At 48.7% G+C, this 14,414-nt stretch overlaps 5 protein-coding genes across 5 annotated transcripts; 3 read left to right on the forward strand and 2 right to left on the reverse strand.

Annotated features, from left to right (window-relative positions):
- Positions 1-102: 102 nt before the first annotated feature.
- Positions 103-1,196, forward strand: VTP21DRAFT_3778 (uncharacterized protein; the record flags this gene model as incomplete). The annotated part of the gene is made up of 5 exons (XM_069394117.1): positions 103-255; positions 343-421; positions 489-577; positions 640-1,091; positions 1,169-1,196. 5 exons carry the CDS (start codon positions 103-105, stop codon positions 1,194-1,196), a joined length of 801 nt encoding a protein of 266 aa, XP_069249216.1.
- A 454-nt stretch (positions 1,197-1,650) lies between these two features.
- On the reverse strand, positions 1,651-2,852 carry VTP21DRAFT_3779 (uncharacterized protein; the record flags this gene model as incomplete). Its single annotated transcript, XM_069394118.1, has 2 exons — positions 1,651-2,256; positions 2,313-2,852. 2 exons carry the CDS (start codon positions 2,850-2,852, stop codon positions 1,651-1,653), a joined length of 1,146 nt encoding a protein of 381 aa, XP_069249217.1.
- A 638-nt stretch (positions 2,853-3,490) lies between these two features.
- On the reverse strand, positions 3,491-6,438 carry VTP21DRAFT_3780 (uncharacterized protein; the record flags this gene model as incomplete). The annotated part of the gene is made up of 3 exons (XM_069394120.1): positions 3,491-3,643; positions 3,763-6,265; positions 6,368-6,438. The coding sequence occupies 3 exons, from the start codon at positions 6,436-6,438 to the stop codon at positions 3,491-3,493; spliced, it is 2,727 nt and encodes a 908-aa protein (XP_069249218.1).
- Positions 6,439-6,588: 150 nt separating this feature from the next.
- VTP21DRAFT_3781 (uncharacterized protein) lies at positions 6,589-7,323 on the forward strand (the record flags this gene model as incomplete). The annotated part of the gene is made up of 1 exon (XM_069394121.1): positions 6,589-7,323. One exon carries the CDS (start codon positions 6,589-6,591, stop codon positions 7,321-7,323), a length of 735 nt encoding a protein of 244 aa, XP_069249219.1.
- A 1,497-nt stretch (positions 7,324-8,820) lies between these two features.
- Positions 8,821-14,206, forward strand: VTP21DRAFT_3782 (uncharacterized protein; the record flags this gene model as incomplete). The annotated part of the gene is made up of 4 exons (XM_069394122.1): positions 8,821-11,003; positions 11,079-11,804; positions 11,883-11,992; positions 12,069-14,206. 4 exons carry the CDS (start codon positions 8,821-8,823, stop codon positions 14,204-14,206), a joined length of 5,157 nt encoding a protein of 1,718 aa, XP_069249220.1.
- Between the last annotated feature and the right edge of the window lie 208 nt (positions 14,207-14,414).

Below are 14,414 nucleotides of genomic sequence, written 5' to 3' on the forward strand. Positions count from 1 at the left end.
AATAATAATAAATCGCGTTAAAATAGGTTAGGTTTCTAAGACACAAAATAGAAAAACTAGATACTTTAGGAACCATAAGTAGATCCCATCCAGCCTAGAAGCATGGCAGAGCCCGATTCTTCGCGTCTTGAGCAGTACCTTCTTCTCTCAAAGAGTGCACGTGGCGCTGCATGTGTGCAGCTGATTAAGGATGCACTAGCCGCACCGGGAGTGTATGTGTTTGCTGAGCTGTTAGAGATGCCAAATGTAGCAGAGGTAAATTTGTACTAGAGTAACGCGTCAAACTTTTACTGTTGAAGGATTAACACCTGATCGTGTTGGATTGCATTGGGATTTGAATAGCTAGAGCAAAATCGAGAGTTCGCGCCTTGGCACACATTACTAAAGATATTTTCCTATGGGACATACAAAGATTACAAGGGTATGCAGGTTCAATTTTAGTAAGGTCTTCTTCTGTTTATAAACCAAGCGATGGAATGTATTTCTAGATAATGTTGGCATTCTACCTGAACTCGATGCTTCGCAGTTGACCAAGCTAAAACATCTCTCGATTGTCACACTCGCCGAGAAGACTCGGGTGGGTTTCCTTCTGCTCCCTCTTTATTTTCCTCTCTAATGTTTATCCCTTTGTAATTACAGACAATACCCTATGATCTCCTTCTTGGTTATTTCGATATACCTAATGTTCGCGCCCTTGAGGATCTCATCATTACAGGATTCTACGCCGGCGTGTTTAGTGGAAAACTTGATCAGCAAAAATCGCAGCTTGAACTCTCCTCCACAATGGGCCGTGACCTTCGTCCAAATCAAATCACTCAGATGCTCGAGGTCCTCTCAAGGTGGTCCGAGCAGACTGATCGTGTCATAAGGGCCATCGACGATAAGTGCGCCTATGTCATGGAAACCATGACACAATCGAGACGAGAAAAGGAGGCGTATGAAAAAGAGTTGGAGCGAGTGCGGCAGGAGTACAGGCAGGCAAGTGCAAGTGGGACACCAGGCGATGTAGAAATGACTGGAGGGAGTGCAGGCGACCCAGCGCACTTTGACAGTGTAGAATATTCGGCAGAGAATATGCGTCGAATGAAAAGGTGGGTTACAAGATAGGAGACAGATCATTTCATACTTGAGCAGCTGACTTCTTGATATATTGATTATCTCCTGGTAGGAGACTGGGTGGATTTACTCGCCGATAAATGATGGTGATAAATTAGTAGAGAAGCTTTGCGTTAGGTCATTTTTGTAAAAATAGCATATTTATGATATGCCCTTAATTGTGCTCTTCCCCACTGTTTTGCAAAATTTTTTTCTTCTTCCTTCAAAAGTCTTTTATATATATGGCATTTTAAACGTGTTGGATTTTAACAGAGAGGATTTGCTTATCTCGATATTTTTCTTTGGCGGTCTTCATTTTACATCCTGCTTATCTCTCACACTGAAGTGGGAATAAAGGGAATGAAACGAAACTGTGTTGAGTGATTAAATAGTAAGGAGTGTATACGATAAAAGAACAGATGCACGATAGCAAAAAATCAGAGTAAAACCAATATCAACAAACTGGATATGCAACGAAATTAAACTTTAGTGTATCGTTTTCATTAAATAGTTTAGATAGATATGGATGCATGTATCGAAAAATATATATATATACTACTTCATAAGTGCGATAGCGTCCAAGAATGCAATAACTTCTCCGAGCTCCTTCCAATCTGGATGTTCAGTCGGTGTCACCTCGCGGAGCTTCCGCACTAATAAAAGGTATCGTGTGATGCGTTGTACAGGTTCGATGAGATAGTCTGTCAGTTTAAGGGGGCCACAGCCAGTTTTGTGAGTTGCTTGGGACAACAGGCGGCGGTGGAGGGCGGCCACGGCGGGACGGCGGAGGGCTTGTCGAGCAACAGGGTAATTTCGAGCATAGTCCGCAAACACGGAGAATTTGTCCTTGTGACGCAGGAACACTTGCGCGACTCGTGCTTGCTCCACACAGACTCCCGCTGGCATGTAGTAATAGCTGCTTGCTGGAGGAAATTCCTCCATGGTTCGCTCAAACTCGCCTAAGAGCTCTTCGCTAAGCTGCAATAGTTTGTCTAGGTGTGAAAAGATGGTGTCGACGTCTCCCCTTGAGATAAGAGGAAGGCGGGAGTCAAGGGTGTTGCGAAAGGGAGTGTAGAAGTCGGAATGAAGGCAGAGCAAATGTTGATGGAATGTACGTTCGGTAGTCAGCAGTTCTTGGAAGTTGTATCGTCGGGTATGGATCTATGTGCGTGATATTAGCGTTTCTGTGGATCAAGCGGAATAGTTCAGTGGCTTACCATTTGATCGATGACAGGGCTGAATACAATATTAGAGGATGTATCTCGCATGTTTTCCATGGATTTGCATCGCCTAATTCTCCTTGCATTATCATCGAATTCAAAGGGAGGAGAGGATAATTCTTGACTGCAGCCAAAGGGTTTTGTCTCTAGATGTGTCCAGGTTACGGACCTAGCTCTACGTTCTCTCCGCTTATGATCCTTTTCGTGCAATTGAGGCCATTTCTCCTCTTTGACTTCCCCGCTTAATGCTGGGAGAGGCCATGCGAACTGATCGTCATTAATTGATGACGCCGAGCTTGAAGGCGAAGACTTGGGGCTGAGCCCAAGCGATTTTATTCCAAACGCCGAAATGTTAATGGTGAGACCGCGCCGACGATACTTCTTTTTCTCGATGAGTGTGGCGTCGTCCTGCTTGGCCATTCCATTGGGGGAAGGGGATCTTGGCGGGGTGGGGAGGAGATAGGAGAGCAGGGAATGATGTTTTCTATGTTTAAGCTTTTTGTGTGTGCTCCGGCATGGTTGTGGATGTTCGAGCATGGTGGAGCAGGAGGAGGAGGGGAGGAGGAGCGGGAGGAAGGGGAGGGAAAAGGGAGATGAATGCTGACTAAAAATCGCAAACAAGAAAGACACAGGGAGGAGTTGGATATTGGTTATTTATTGCTTATTCACGCGAGGCAAGGAAGCGGAAAAACAAGAAATTAATTTTTTCTATCACGAACAGACCAGAGCTCTGTGGTGCCTTCCCTGAAACCTTCGAGGACGGTTGCCCGTTCGCTGTAAGCAGAATTGCAGGCAGTTGACTTGCAAGGTTTGTTGATTCCGCTTGCTGGATCAAATGATGCGTATAATTCCTTTTTGATCAGTATCCCCTTGAAATTTCCGTCTGAATCCACACCTCTTAAACTCGATTTTGATGTGTTTTGCAGTTTCTCAGTAATCTAGCAATTTATCCTAACCCAGCCATCCCTAACCTAATTGTTTGTGTGTGTGATCTGAGTCTCCTCCCTCAGAGCTGCTGCGTCGAGAATCCTGGGCAACGCACCCTCTCATGCACAAGACCGGCAATGTGTCCAGCAGCCAAACGGAAAACAAAATGCAAAACATTTCCCCTCGTCGACCCGTCCCCGTTTTCCCAATTACACATAAACAACGGTCTTTATTAGAAACATGTCAATTTATACACTATTGTCCAGTTCTGCAGCCACTAGCCTCAGAATCTCCTCGGTGCTCTTGCGAGCGTTTCGCACTGCTTTGCGCACAGCCTGCCATCGTTCTCCGTGGCGGGGCTCTGCCGCAATACACCGATTGATCACATCTTGTCTTTGCTCCTATACAGAAGAGAGAATCAATTAGTACTCGGGGTTCTAAAAGCCATAGGCAGAGAAACGCTCGTAGCGCAACCATGGCGAGCATGGTGTCAGCGCTACCGTAAAAACGGGGCATTTACCTCTGTTCCATGCTGTAACTCAAACCGATACCACCACGCCCAACAGTCGCCCCGATCCGGGTCTATTTTCACCGCACGCTCGAACCACTGTCGTGCCTTGTCGACCTTTCGCTCGCTCCAGAATAGTCGCGCCACTACGGTCACCACTCCAGCGTCGTTGTCGCATTTCTTTAGCGCGTCCACGGATTTACTCTTGCGCTGTGGGCGCGGCTCTGCGAAGATAGCTTCGGTCCACAGGAGACCCGAGTCTGGACATTCCTGCAGCGCCTTGGCCAGTAGTGCCCGTGCTGCTGTATTGTTTCCAGCTCTGAGCTCAACGCGGACCGCCTCACACCATAGGGCGGGCGTCTTCGGATTCAAAAGCCTGGCACGCTCAAGTAGTGCCCTTGCTTTGATCATAAGCCCAGCACGCTCCTCGAGCCGTGCGGCCAAGATCCACAGCGGCACACTCTTAGGACAATTTTTCATCCCCTTTGCATAGGCCTCTCTCGCCCGTGGAATATCACCTCTGTCCTCCTCTGCTAGCTGCCCAGCTATCATCCACAATTTGTCGAATCCGGGGTGTTTCTCCAACGCCTCCGCTAATAATCGCTCCGCCTCCGGTACATTCTCCAACTCTCTTTCCAGAACCACCGACTTCATCCATACCCTCGCGGTCCCGGATTTCTCTCTCGCCTTTGCAAGGAGCTGCCTTGCAAGCTCATACATTCCGTTCTCAGCCTCGAGTTTCACCGCCGCCATCCATATCTGCTCACTGTCCGGGTTGGCTTTGAAGGCCTCCTCCAGAATCGCTCTGGCGCCTCCCACGTCACCCGCAAGCCATTTCTCCTTTGCGCCCATGAGCCACAACAGCTCCACCCTTGGGCAGTAACGCACCGCCCTCTGTAACAGCTCCTCCAAGGATGCGGGGGTGCCATGCTCCTTTTCCAAAAAGGCCGCTCTCTGCCAGATCACGCTCCGATCCGGGAACACCCTAAGGGCATGGGCGAAGAGGGCACGTGCTGTGGCAAAGCATCCCTTCTCAATGCACATTTCAGCGTCATCCATCCATGTGGCCTCACGATCCTCTTCCTCAACCCCCATTCCTGCCGTCGCCCGCACAATCGCCTGGCATGTTGCCACGAATCCTTCTCGCTCGCACGTCTGGGCCTCCTCTAGCCATTGCTCGCGCTTCAATACAGCACCCAATTCCGAAAGTCGCTGTACAGCCCGTGTAACAATTGTATTGACCATTTCCTCGCTTCCGTTCTGCTCTTCAAGACGCGCAGCAGCCATCCAAATCTCGTGGCTTGTGGGGACTGCTTTGCGTGCGCGGTTTAAGACCTTGCGAGCGTTGTCATAATTCTCGAGACGGGCAAGTGCAAGCCATAAGTCGACGGACAAGGGAACCAACTCAACGGCTCGAGCCAGCAGAACACGGGCATCGGAAGGGTTTTCCTCCATGTTCACAGCAGCTTTCCAGAGTTTCACAGAGTTTGGAACGAATTCCAGAGCTCTTCTTAGAACACGTTTTTTCGCCTTTGCCTCCGTCTCTAAATCCACGGCCTTCAGCCAGATCTTTACCGCTTGCGGCAACTGCCTTACCGCATCGGCTAAAATAACTTTAGCGTTGTCCACTGTGTTGAGGCGGGCAGCTTCAAGCCATACGTCTTCGCTCTTGGGGCATTCTTCGCAGCCTTTGGCGATGATCGACCGTGCCTGTGCAAGCTTGCCCGCGTACTCCTCAAGACGAGCCGCTGCGATCCATCCGGGCGCATGTTTAGGATTAGTGGTGATGACAGACTTCATTAGCAATCGTGCTTTTTTGATGTCTCCAATCTCTGCTTCGCTTCTCACAACCACGCTGCTCAGATCGGTGAGATAGCCCTTAGGATCCACATTGGTCAGGCCGGTAGCGGAATCCGTCGAAGCTTGGTCAAGCTTGATCTCAAGTAATCGATCGCGAGCCTTCCTTATCTCGTTGAAATTTGTCATCGTTCCATCTGCAGGCGTCTCGATCCCACCGAACCGTTGCTCTCGCGGATCCAATTGAGTCACGTATTGATTCCCTTCTCTTGCCTTGGCTAAAATCGAGTCGGGCAAAGGAGTAAACATTTCTTTTTTATTTCCCTTCTTTCTGTTTCTGCCTGCCAAATCGCCCACCTCTGGTATATTGTTCCATTCTGTCTCGCTCACAGTCGTGAGCGCTCGCTTTAGATCTGCAAATTGCTGTTGGATCTTGGGCCGTTCTTGTCTGTAGCGTTTCATCTCCTCTCGTTCTCGGGCTTCACGACGAGCACGCCGTCGCTCATCCATTTTACGATCGACCATTTCCCATACTCTATCCGCTTCCTCGTCGTCTTGTTCATACGGGGCACTATTGAAGAGACCCGTCTCGGTCTCAGGATCTTGGTATTGTTCGTCATCTTCCTCCTCCTCATCTTCACGTTTAGCTTTCTCAGGAGCTTCTATCGGTCCTTCTCGTGCAGGACCAATATCTGATCTTGTTGTGAAACCCGTTGCTCTACAAAAAGGATAAATCTAATTAGCACTCGTGCCCATGAGGAAAAAGCAATGATCTTAAAAGATCAATGAAAAAACAGTCATTAAAAGTTAGCCCACTTACCCTCTTCCAAGTCCAGCAACATAATTCGGTGGGGCGGGTTTCCCCATAAAATCTTTTGTTGCTTTCAGCATTTTGTTACAATATTATTTCGATTGAAAGGAATAAGGAGAGCAAAGACTTGGCTATTAAACCGTGTTGTAGGTGGCTAATTTTGTGACGTCTATTTATCTTCATTTTATCCCTGAAGTACTTATATTATTACTGTATTTCTCCTAAAAAAAATGTTAAGATCCTTCGCATTACGTACCCCAGCGATCTTGGGGCAGCGCACTCTCTTATACTCGACTGTAACACATCCCGCGCCTTCCGCCTCCAATGTTGCCGCTCAGACGATCCAAAATCCATCTCAAGCTCAACAGAAATCTCGTCGACCAAAGAAACGATCTCTGCCTCAAAGAGGGGAATCTGCTGACAGCGCCCAGATATCTGCTTTGCTTGATTCAGTGCTACCATCAAACCAAGTGATTCAACAAGAATTTATTCGACCTCCTCGTCGTCCCCAACGCAAATCGAATGGTGCATCGTCTTTTTCCAATAACAAAGAAGCGAACGGCCGCTCGGAATTCCAATCCAGTAACAATAAACGCAGCGAATTTCAATCTAAGAGGCAGAACAATAACCAACGTAATCATCAACGTAACAATCAGCGCCGGAATCGGTCTCCTACCCCCCAGGTTCAATTAGCGAAACCACAAAAATTCGAAGTTAAAGATTTCGACTGGAACTCATTTGAGGTCGCCCGCTCTCCTCTTCCCATTCACAATAAAGCAAAGACGGGTGAGGAGAGAAGATTGCAAGAGCTGGAAATTCTGGGAGGAGACTACTCGCGCTACCTGGAAGGATTTAAAGGCTTGCCGGTGATGACGGGGAGACTTATCGGAGGAAATGCCACTTACGGGCTTGAAGAGCGAATGACAGTGGCTAATGTGGTATCGGGTGCGCTCGGAAAACAGTAGAAAATAATTATCCCTTTTTTAATTATAGAGTATCAAAAAACAAGTGATATTGTCAAAATAAATCGAAGCAATGATATTGTATATCTTCCAATAGAGCTTGAATTGAGTGAAACTATGCAATCATTGAAATGACAAGCCAATTTGGCATATTTTATCTTGAGTGGTAATACGAAGCAAAGGAGATTCGAGTTACCCAGATATGATTCAGTTGGAAAAGTTACGAGTTAACATGACATTATCATGTCCAGCAGGCTCCACGGCAAACTTTATTCATCCAACCTCGCTATAGCATCAGTTGAAGAATTTCTAAATTATATTTATATGCTGAAGTGCTTGTAGGGAAACTTTATTTCATTTTTCTAGGTCGAATTCCGTTATCAGTAAATTGAATCATTATGCACTGTATGTAGTTCATTTGAGTCGCATCCCAATCCGATCAAACTTAAGTATATCCCCGCGGCAAGGAGAGATAGGAGTAAGGAGGGAGTAATAGAGCAGACTGCGCACGGAGTCTACTTGAGTAAGCGTGCCTCTGATGTACGAGCTCTCTGTCCCATCCCTATTCCAAACACCTTTATATATATTTTCTTATGGGATTCAGCCACGGCGCATTCGCCCTCCGCGTGTCACCCCGTGAACACCTGATTTGAGTTCGAGGTAGCTTACTCTCCATTTAATTTAAATAGCCGACCGATGTACATATTACGTCACAGTACATCGGCCCATCATGCAAGCTTCATTTCATATAGCTATGGGGAACTCATTCTCAGGGGAAAGCGTGACGATTATTAATTCTAGTCGGGTACAATACACGTATATGGATGCGTGCCCGCATATTGCTTCATTCTCCAAAGGGCCAAGGTAAAGGTGAAAGAGGAAATATCAGATAACCTACTTCGTGAAGTAAGGGAGATCACGCTTGCAAAGGGCCGGGGACCTAAGCGATGAGAGATCCTATATGCAGAAAAAAAGAACTACCTGTTGCTGCATTGTTGGGAAAACTCTCCTCAGCGCTTTCTTAGCGAGATAGAGAGGAAAAAGTATGTTTTTAGAAATGCTCGGATTATTACTTCAGCGGACCAAAAATAATTTTTTTTATTACTAATTCTCTTATTGCGCTTGGGTTATATAGGGATATTGTTGCCCCATTGACTAATATGGCGTGTCTAGGTTACTAACCTATATTTGACCATGACGAAAGGAAGCCTTTGTCCGACTATGACGTTTGTTGAACTTTCATTCACTTTTGCTCTACTTCACCAATAATCCTGGTTCACTTTCACTTTTCAATGAATATTTCTCGATCTTCTCTACTATTCTTATGAGCCATTGATTCTCTTGATTTTGCCAGGATCGATCTAACCATTTGCATGAGTTATCATTAACTTATCCTCCTCCTTTCTTCTTCGGTCTTCGGACCTTTTTATCAGCTTTAATCAAACATCCACTCTGTGAATTTTCCAAGTTTACTGTAGCCTACTGGAAGTGTGTGTCCATATGAGTTCATTTCCACCACACCTCTACAACACAGCTTCAACCTCAACTGTGACCGATCGATCGACACATACAATCTGGCAACACGACAACATTGGACGCCGCCCCGCCTCTCCTTCACGCCGTACTTCACTCATCCTTGGTGCATCGTCCGATTCTTCTCCACATCTCCGGAATTACTCAATAAATAATCTGGATTCTACCACACCTGTAAAAAGTTCCCGGCTTCGGGGCGATGGACACCATTGCTCGCAACAGCAACAGCAGCAGCAACCACAGCAGCAGCAGCAACAGCGACTATTTCCGCCCGTCCCAAATCTGTACAATTTTGCGCTTAAGCTAACAGCAGAGCTAGATCTGCAGTCATTATGGACACGTATAGTTGAAAATTTAGCGGGGTCTTACCAAGCACAACGGGTGTGGCTCTTGGTCCCCCACGATCAAACCGATACAATCAACACACCATGGGGAATTCTGGCGCTTTACAATAAACCAGCCCACGGAGAGACCCTGGAATTGAATGCCACAGCTACCAACGAGTCCGAAAATAATGCCAGCGGGACGAAACTACAAGCACATGTTCCACAAGTGTTCGATACTCTGCTACCCTTCCAGAGTCAAGTTGATCCATTAATCGATAACCGTGGGGTTCAGAGCGTTTTGCACCGCGGAAAAATGGTGGTGGTATCGCGCGAATACCGCAGAGTAGCGGGGCCGGGTGGTATTTTTTCACCCAATCCTGCTGGAGATCATTTAATCAATACTGACGACCGTGACGCATTCAGCAAGGGAATTAGAAATCACTTCAAAGGGCTTGATGGGCGGAATTTGGTGGGGAGTGGTTCGAAGGAGACAAGTAGTGAGAAAACAACTTCACGTGTAGTCGACTCGCGCTCACTGGACACTCCTGCACTGGATCGTTTGGAAGGAGGGTATTTAGGTCAGGGAGATTTGAAATTTGACAGCAAAGGATTGATGTACGAAGACATAGCGGATGCAATAGCATCCTCCCAGGAACCTGACTATGAAGAATACGAACAGGCCCCTCCCAGCCCGTGGTCTCAATCTCCGGCCCCCTCTCCTGCAATGATGGACCCAAACGTGAACCCATTTTTCCAATCGGCCCCCAGCATCGATGACGATGCCTTCAACCCCGGAGTCGGGTCCTCCACCTCCTACAACGATCAGCGTGTGCCCTATCCACCCCCCGCAAGCAACATTCATTCGATTGTGCATATACCACTTGTTCATCCCGCCGCCACCCATCCGCACTCAGAACATCCGCCATCTGCGATGGCTATTCTCTCTTTTGTATCACCACTTGTACCGTATCCACAAGAGCATTTGCAGTCACTGTCTGCTCTATCGCCATTTATTGCCACAACAGTATCATCTGCTATGTTGTATGCGCGCACGGTCAAGCAGATGAAAATAGCCTCGTACAAATCCCCTCATCAAAACCATCACTATCATCATTCGCCACGAATCCATCCTCCAGCCGGAACCAAATGCAAACGGAAACCTACTGACACCGATAATCATGATGAGCAATCGACAAGTACCTCCACACCCTCCTCTGGTTCCAGCTCATCGCTTTGGGAACCAACATCATCGCAACATGCTACCGCAACTGCCGCGGTAGAGCTGAACACTCCGTTTTCTCATACGGATGCGTCTGATGATGGGGTTGTACAAGAGAAAGAGCAGTCATTGGACAGGGGTCCCGTTAGCTTAGAAAGCGCAACAAGTCGGCGAAAAGGGGTAGTAGACCATCAAATACACGAGGAGGGTGAGGAGGAGCAGTGGGAAGAAGAACAAGAGCGGGATAGCAGCAGCCTAAAGATAGTCACAAAATCTGTAAAAACCAGAGGATCTACTCCCTCAATTGACTCCAAGAAGGCTTCCAGCCGGCCAGCTTACTCGAATGTCAAACGTGTATCTTCTGGCTCAAGTGAGGAGCAGCTGGTTGACAAAGGGGACGAAATTGATCCAACCAACGGGGGATCACACAAAGTGAAAATAGGCGGAATTTCAGTTAGAAGTGCACCCTGGCGTAGACGCCCTCGTCGAACTTCTGGGATACAGAGTTCTCTCTTCCAGAGCTACTTTAGCGATGGTGCACTGCTCTCAACTCCGCGATCCAAACTACTGAGATTAATGATTGATGGGATCCCTATCATTGTCTTGTAACTATCAGCTTTCCTATATCCATTTTTAACGCCTTGAAATAGAGTTTTGACCTATATTTTAACCAATTATAGCACATGCTGCCCGTCGAACGGACGTACAACGTGGATAAATGACCGCATGCTCCAGTATTCTGGTATAGAGCTACGCGACTTCCTTGACCATGGTTGGACCTCGGTGGTGCATCCCAACGATCGTAAGCAATACCACCAAACATGGCAGCAGGCTTTTGCCCGGCATGAAAGCTGCTCGGGCGAGTATCGACTGCGACGGTTTGATGGTGAATATCGCTGGTTTATATGGCGGATTGTTCCTCTGCGTGACTATCGAGGGAGCATTGTCCACTGGTTCGGAACGTGCACAGATATTCATGATCAACGCCTCGCCCAAGAGCAGCGGAGTCGGCAGAACGTGGTGGAAGCGAACGAAAGGAAATACCGTCTTCTTGCTGAAGCCATACCGCAAGTGGTGTTCACAAGTACACCAGATGCGGGCATAACCTATGTGAATGAGAAGTGGCAGCAATATTCGGGGCTTACTTTTGAGCAGTCGTGTGGACTTGGCTTCCTCTCACATGTGCATCCCGATGATCGACCCAAATGTACTCTCCCCAAAGACATTGCTGGCGAAGACGAAGGAAAGGGGGATGCAAACGAAGGGGGCAGTGGTGAGTCTCTAGGGGATGAGAATATATACCAAACGGAGGTGCGATTGCTGAACAGACGCGGGGAATATCGTTGGCATTTAGTGAAGTGTGTGAGGGTCGAAAGCGAACCGGAGCGTGCGTGGTTTGGCACTTGGTAAGTAAATGGGATTAGGTGTGGTTAAAATGACTAGAATGGTTGCACTGACCAATCTCGCTGGACCTCTTTTGATAGTACGGATATTAACGAGCACAAACTACTTGAGAAGACGCTGAAGGAAGCACACGATGCCGCGCAGAAGTCGACTGAAAGCAAGACACGGTTCTTATCCAACATGTCTCATGGTATGTGTAATCCCCTTACCTTACCATTATCATTTCCTAGTGGCTTCCTCTTAACCGCTCTCTCATCCGACCATAGAAATACGGACACCGCTTATTGGGATCACCGGTATGGCCACTTTCCTCCTCGACACCAAACTTTCGGTTGAACAGCTGGATTATGCACTTACTATTCAGCAGTCAGCCGATGCTCTGTTGATGGTCATCAATGACATCTTGGATTTCAGCAAAGTGGAGGCAGGCATGATGCAGCTCCAAATGGAGCCGTTTTGTGTCACCTCCTTCCTGGAGGACTGCCACGAGCTGCTCGGATCGCTTGCGATTCAAAAGGGGCTTGAGCTGAGCTTCTTGGTTGAGGACCAAGTCCCGGAAATTGTAGTGGGGGATCGGATGAGGCTGAGGCAGGTTCTCCTGAATATGATAGGGAATGCGATCAAATTCACCAGTAAGGGGGAGGTGTTCACGCGGTGCTCCGTGCACGAGTATGACGAAGAGCGCTCGGAGATCTCCCTCTTTTTTGTGGTGATTGACACGGGTTCTGGATTTGATGCCAACGAAAAGGCGCGTATGTTCAAACCATTCTCGCAGATCGATACGTCGCGGCGGTCGGGCGGCAGTGGGTTGGGCCTTGTGATATCGCAGCAGCTTGTCCAGCTTCACGGTGGAGAGATGGGATGTGAGAGCAAAAAGGGCGAGGGATCCAAGTTCTATTTTACGGTGAAATTTGGCATACCGCCCCCCCATACGGAGCCAAAGCCGCACACCCCAGTCAGCGAGACTCTGAAGTCCCCCTTCTTCCGCACCGTGCAAGCAGAAACAAGCTTGGACCCTCGTACACCCTTGCATGCGCCTCTCGACGGCAATTATTTTGGACAGGCGATGGATATCCCACCCGCCGTCCCCTCCTCAACCACGGTTAACATGATGCTTCGGCCCGAGATCGAGGCGAAGCTACGGTTAGTAAGCCAACAGAGGTGGACAACGCAAGGCCAGCCGTTGGAGCACACCAATGACGAGCAGACAAAGAGCCTGCCCGAGTCTCCGGATGACCATCACAAGCTGGCGGACAACTTTGCCGAAGATAGCGACGTGGGAAGCCCAACTCCTACGGAAAAGGCCAATCCCATGAAATACTTTGGCATGATACCGGCTCAGAAATCGGAGGTCTCGGCGCCGGTGGAATCGCACCCTTTGCCGGCCCCTGCCAAACAGGCTGAGATAAGCGCGGAGGACATGGCGAAGGAGGTGGATATGGAGAGTTTTATCCCGCCCGGAGTGGAGGCTCGCACCCTGGTCGTGGTGGAGTGGCCCTATGCTTGTGAGTGCGCCGTGCACCATCTGTATGGGATTTTGCCCTCGCTGCGGTTTGATATCGCTAAGGACTATGACGACGCGTGCGAGCGCGTCAAGTCGGCCACCGTTCCCTACTTCTGCGTGCTGATCAACCTCTCTAGCTCCAAGCAGGTGCTCTCCCTCGCCAACCTGCTGAAGCACACGCCTCTGCACGCGGCGGCGCTATTGCTGATTTTGACGACGCCAACGCAGCGAAGTGGGATCTTGGAGGGGATCAACGAGCTTCCGACGCGGTGTGAGTTCGTTTTCAAACCCCTGAAGCGCAGTAAGCTGGCGTCGGCTCTCGAACTCGGGCTCAAGCGCAGCCTGAACTGCGGGCCAAAGAGCTACCGCGGCCACCTGGCAACGCAGCAACTGCTAGCGTCGCAGAAGAACCTGTTCACGCGTATGGAGCAATCGATTGGGGGAAAGGGGTACCATGTTCTGCTGGTGGAGGACAATCCGATCAACCAAAAGGTCATTACGCGCTATCTCAACCGCATTGGTCTGGACGTGACGCTAGCCCAGGACGGGGTCGAGTGTCTCGCACAATTCCACTCCCATCCCGTCGGATACTTCTCGCTCATCCTGTGTGATCTCTGCATGCCCGAGAAGGACGGGTACGCAACGACGCGGGAGATACGGGACTGGGAGCTCAAGCACTTGGGCGACGGCCAGCGGCCAGTTCCGATTGTGGCGCTCTCGGCCAACGTCATGGATGGAGTGAAGACCCTCTGTGAAATGGCGGGGTTCAGCGCTTACGTGTCGAAGCCGGTAAGCTTCACCGAGCTAAGCGAGGTGATACGACAATATGTTCTAGAGCCAAATAGGGCCGGTGAACATCGCGACGAACCTGGGTTGCACATGGGTGGCTCTGAGCGATAACGCTGTCTTGGTGGGTTAAGGGCGCTTCTCCTCCCCCCCCCTTTTTTTTTCGTTTTATTTTCATAGAGTTTGATAACAGGGGGTCAAAGAAAGGAGATAGGTTTTCTGTATTTTTCTACTTCTTCTCCCTTTCGTTATTCCCAGTTTCCACCTTTATCGTTTTCCCTGTTTATTATCTTATTATATATTATTTTTCAAAAATTTTTTA

Source organism: Calcarisporiella thermophila (assembly GCF_041956535.1).
Source record: "Calcarisporiella thermophila strain CBS 279.70 unplaced genomic scaffold VTP21scaffold_18, whole genome shotgun sequence".
Lineage (NCBI taxonomy): Eukaryota > Fungi > Calcarisporiellomycota > Calcarisporiellomycetes > Calcarisporiellales > Calcarisporiellaceae > Calcarisporiella > Calcarisporiella thermophila.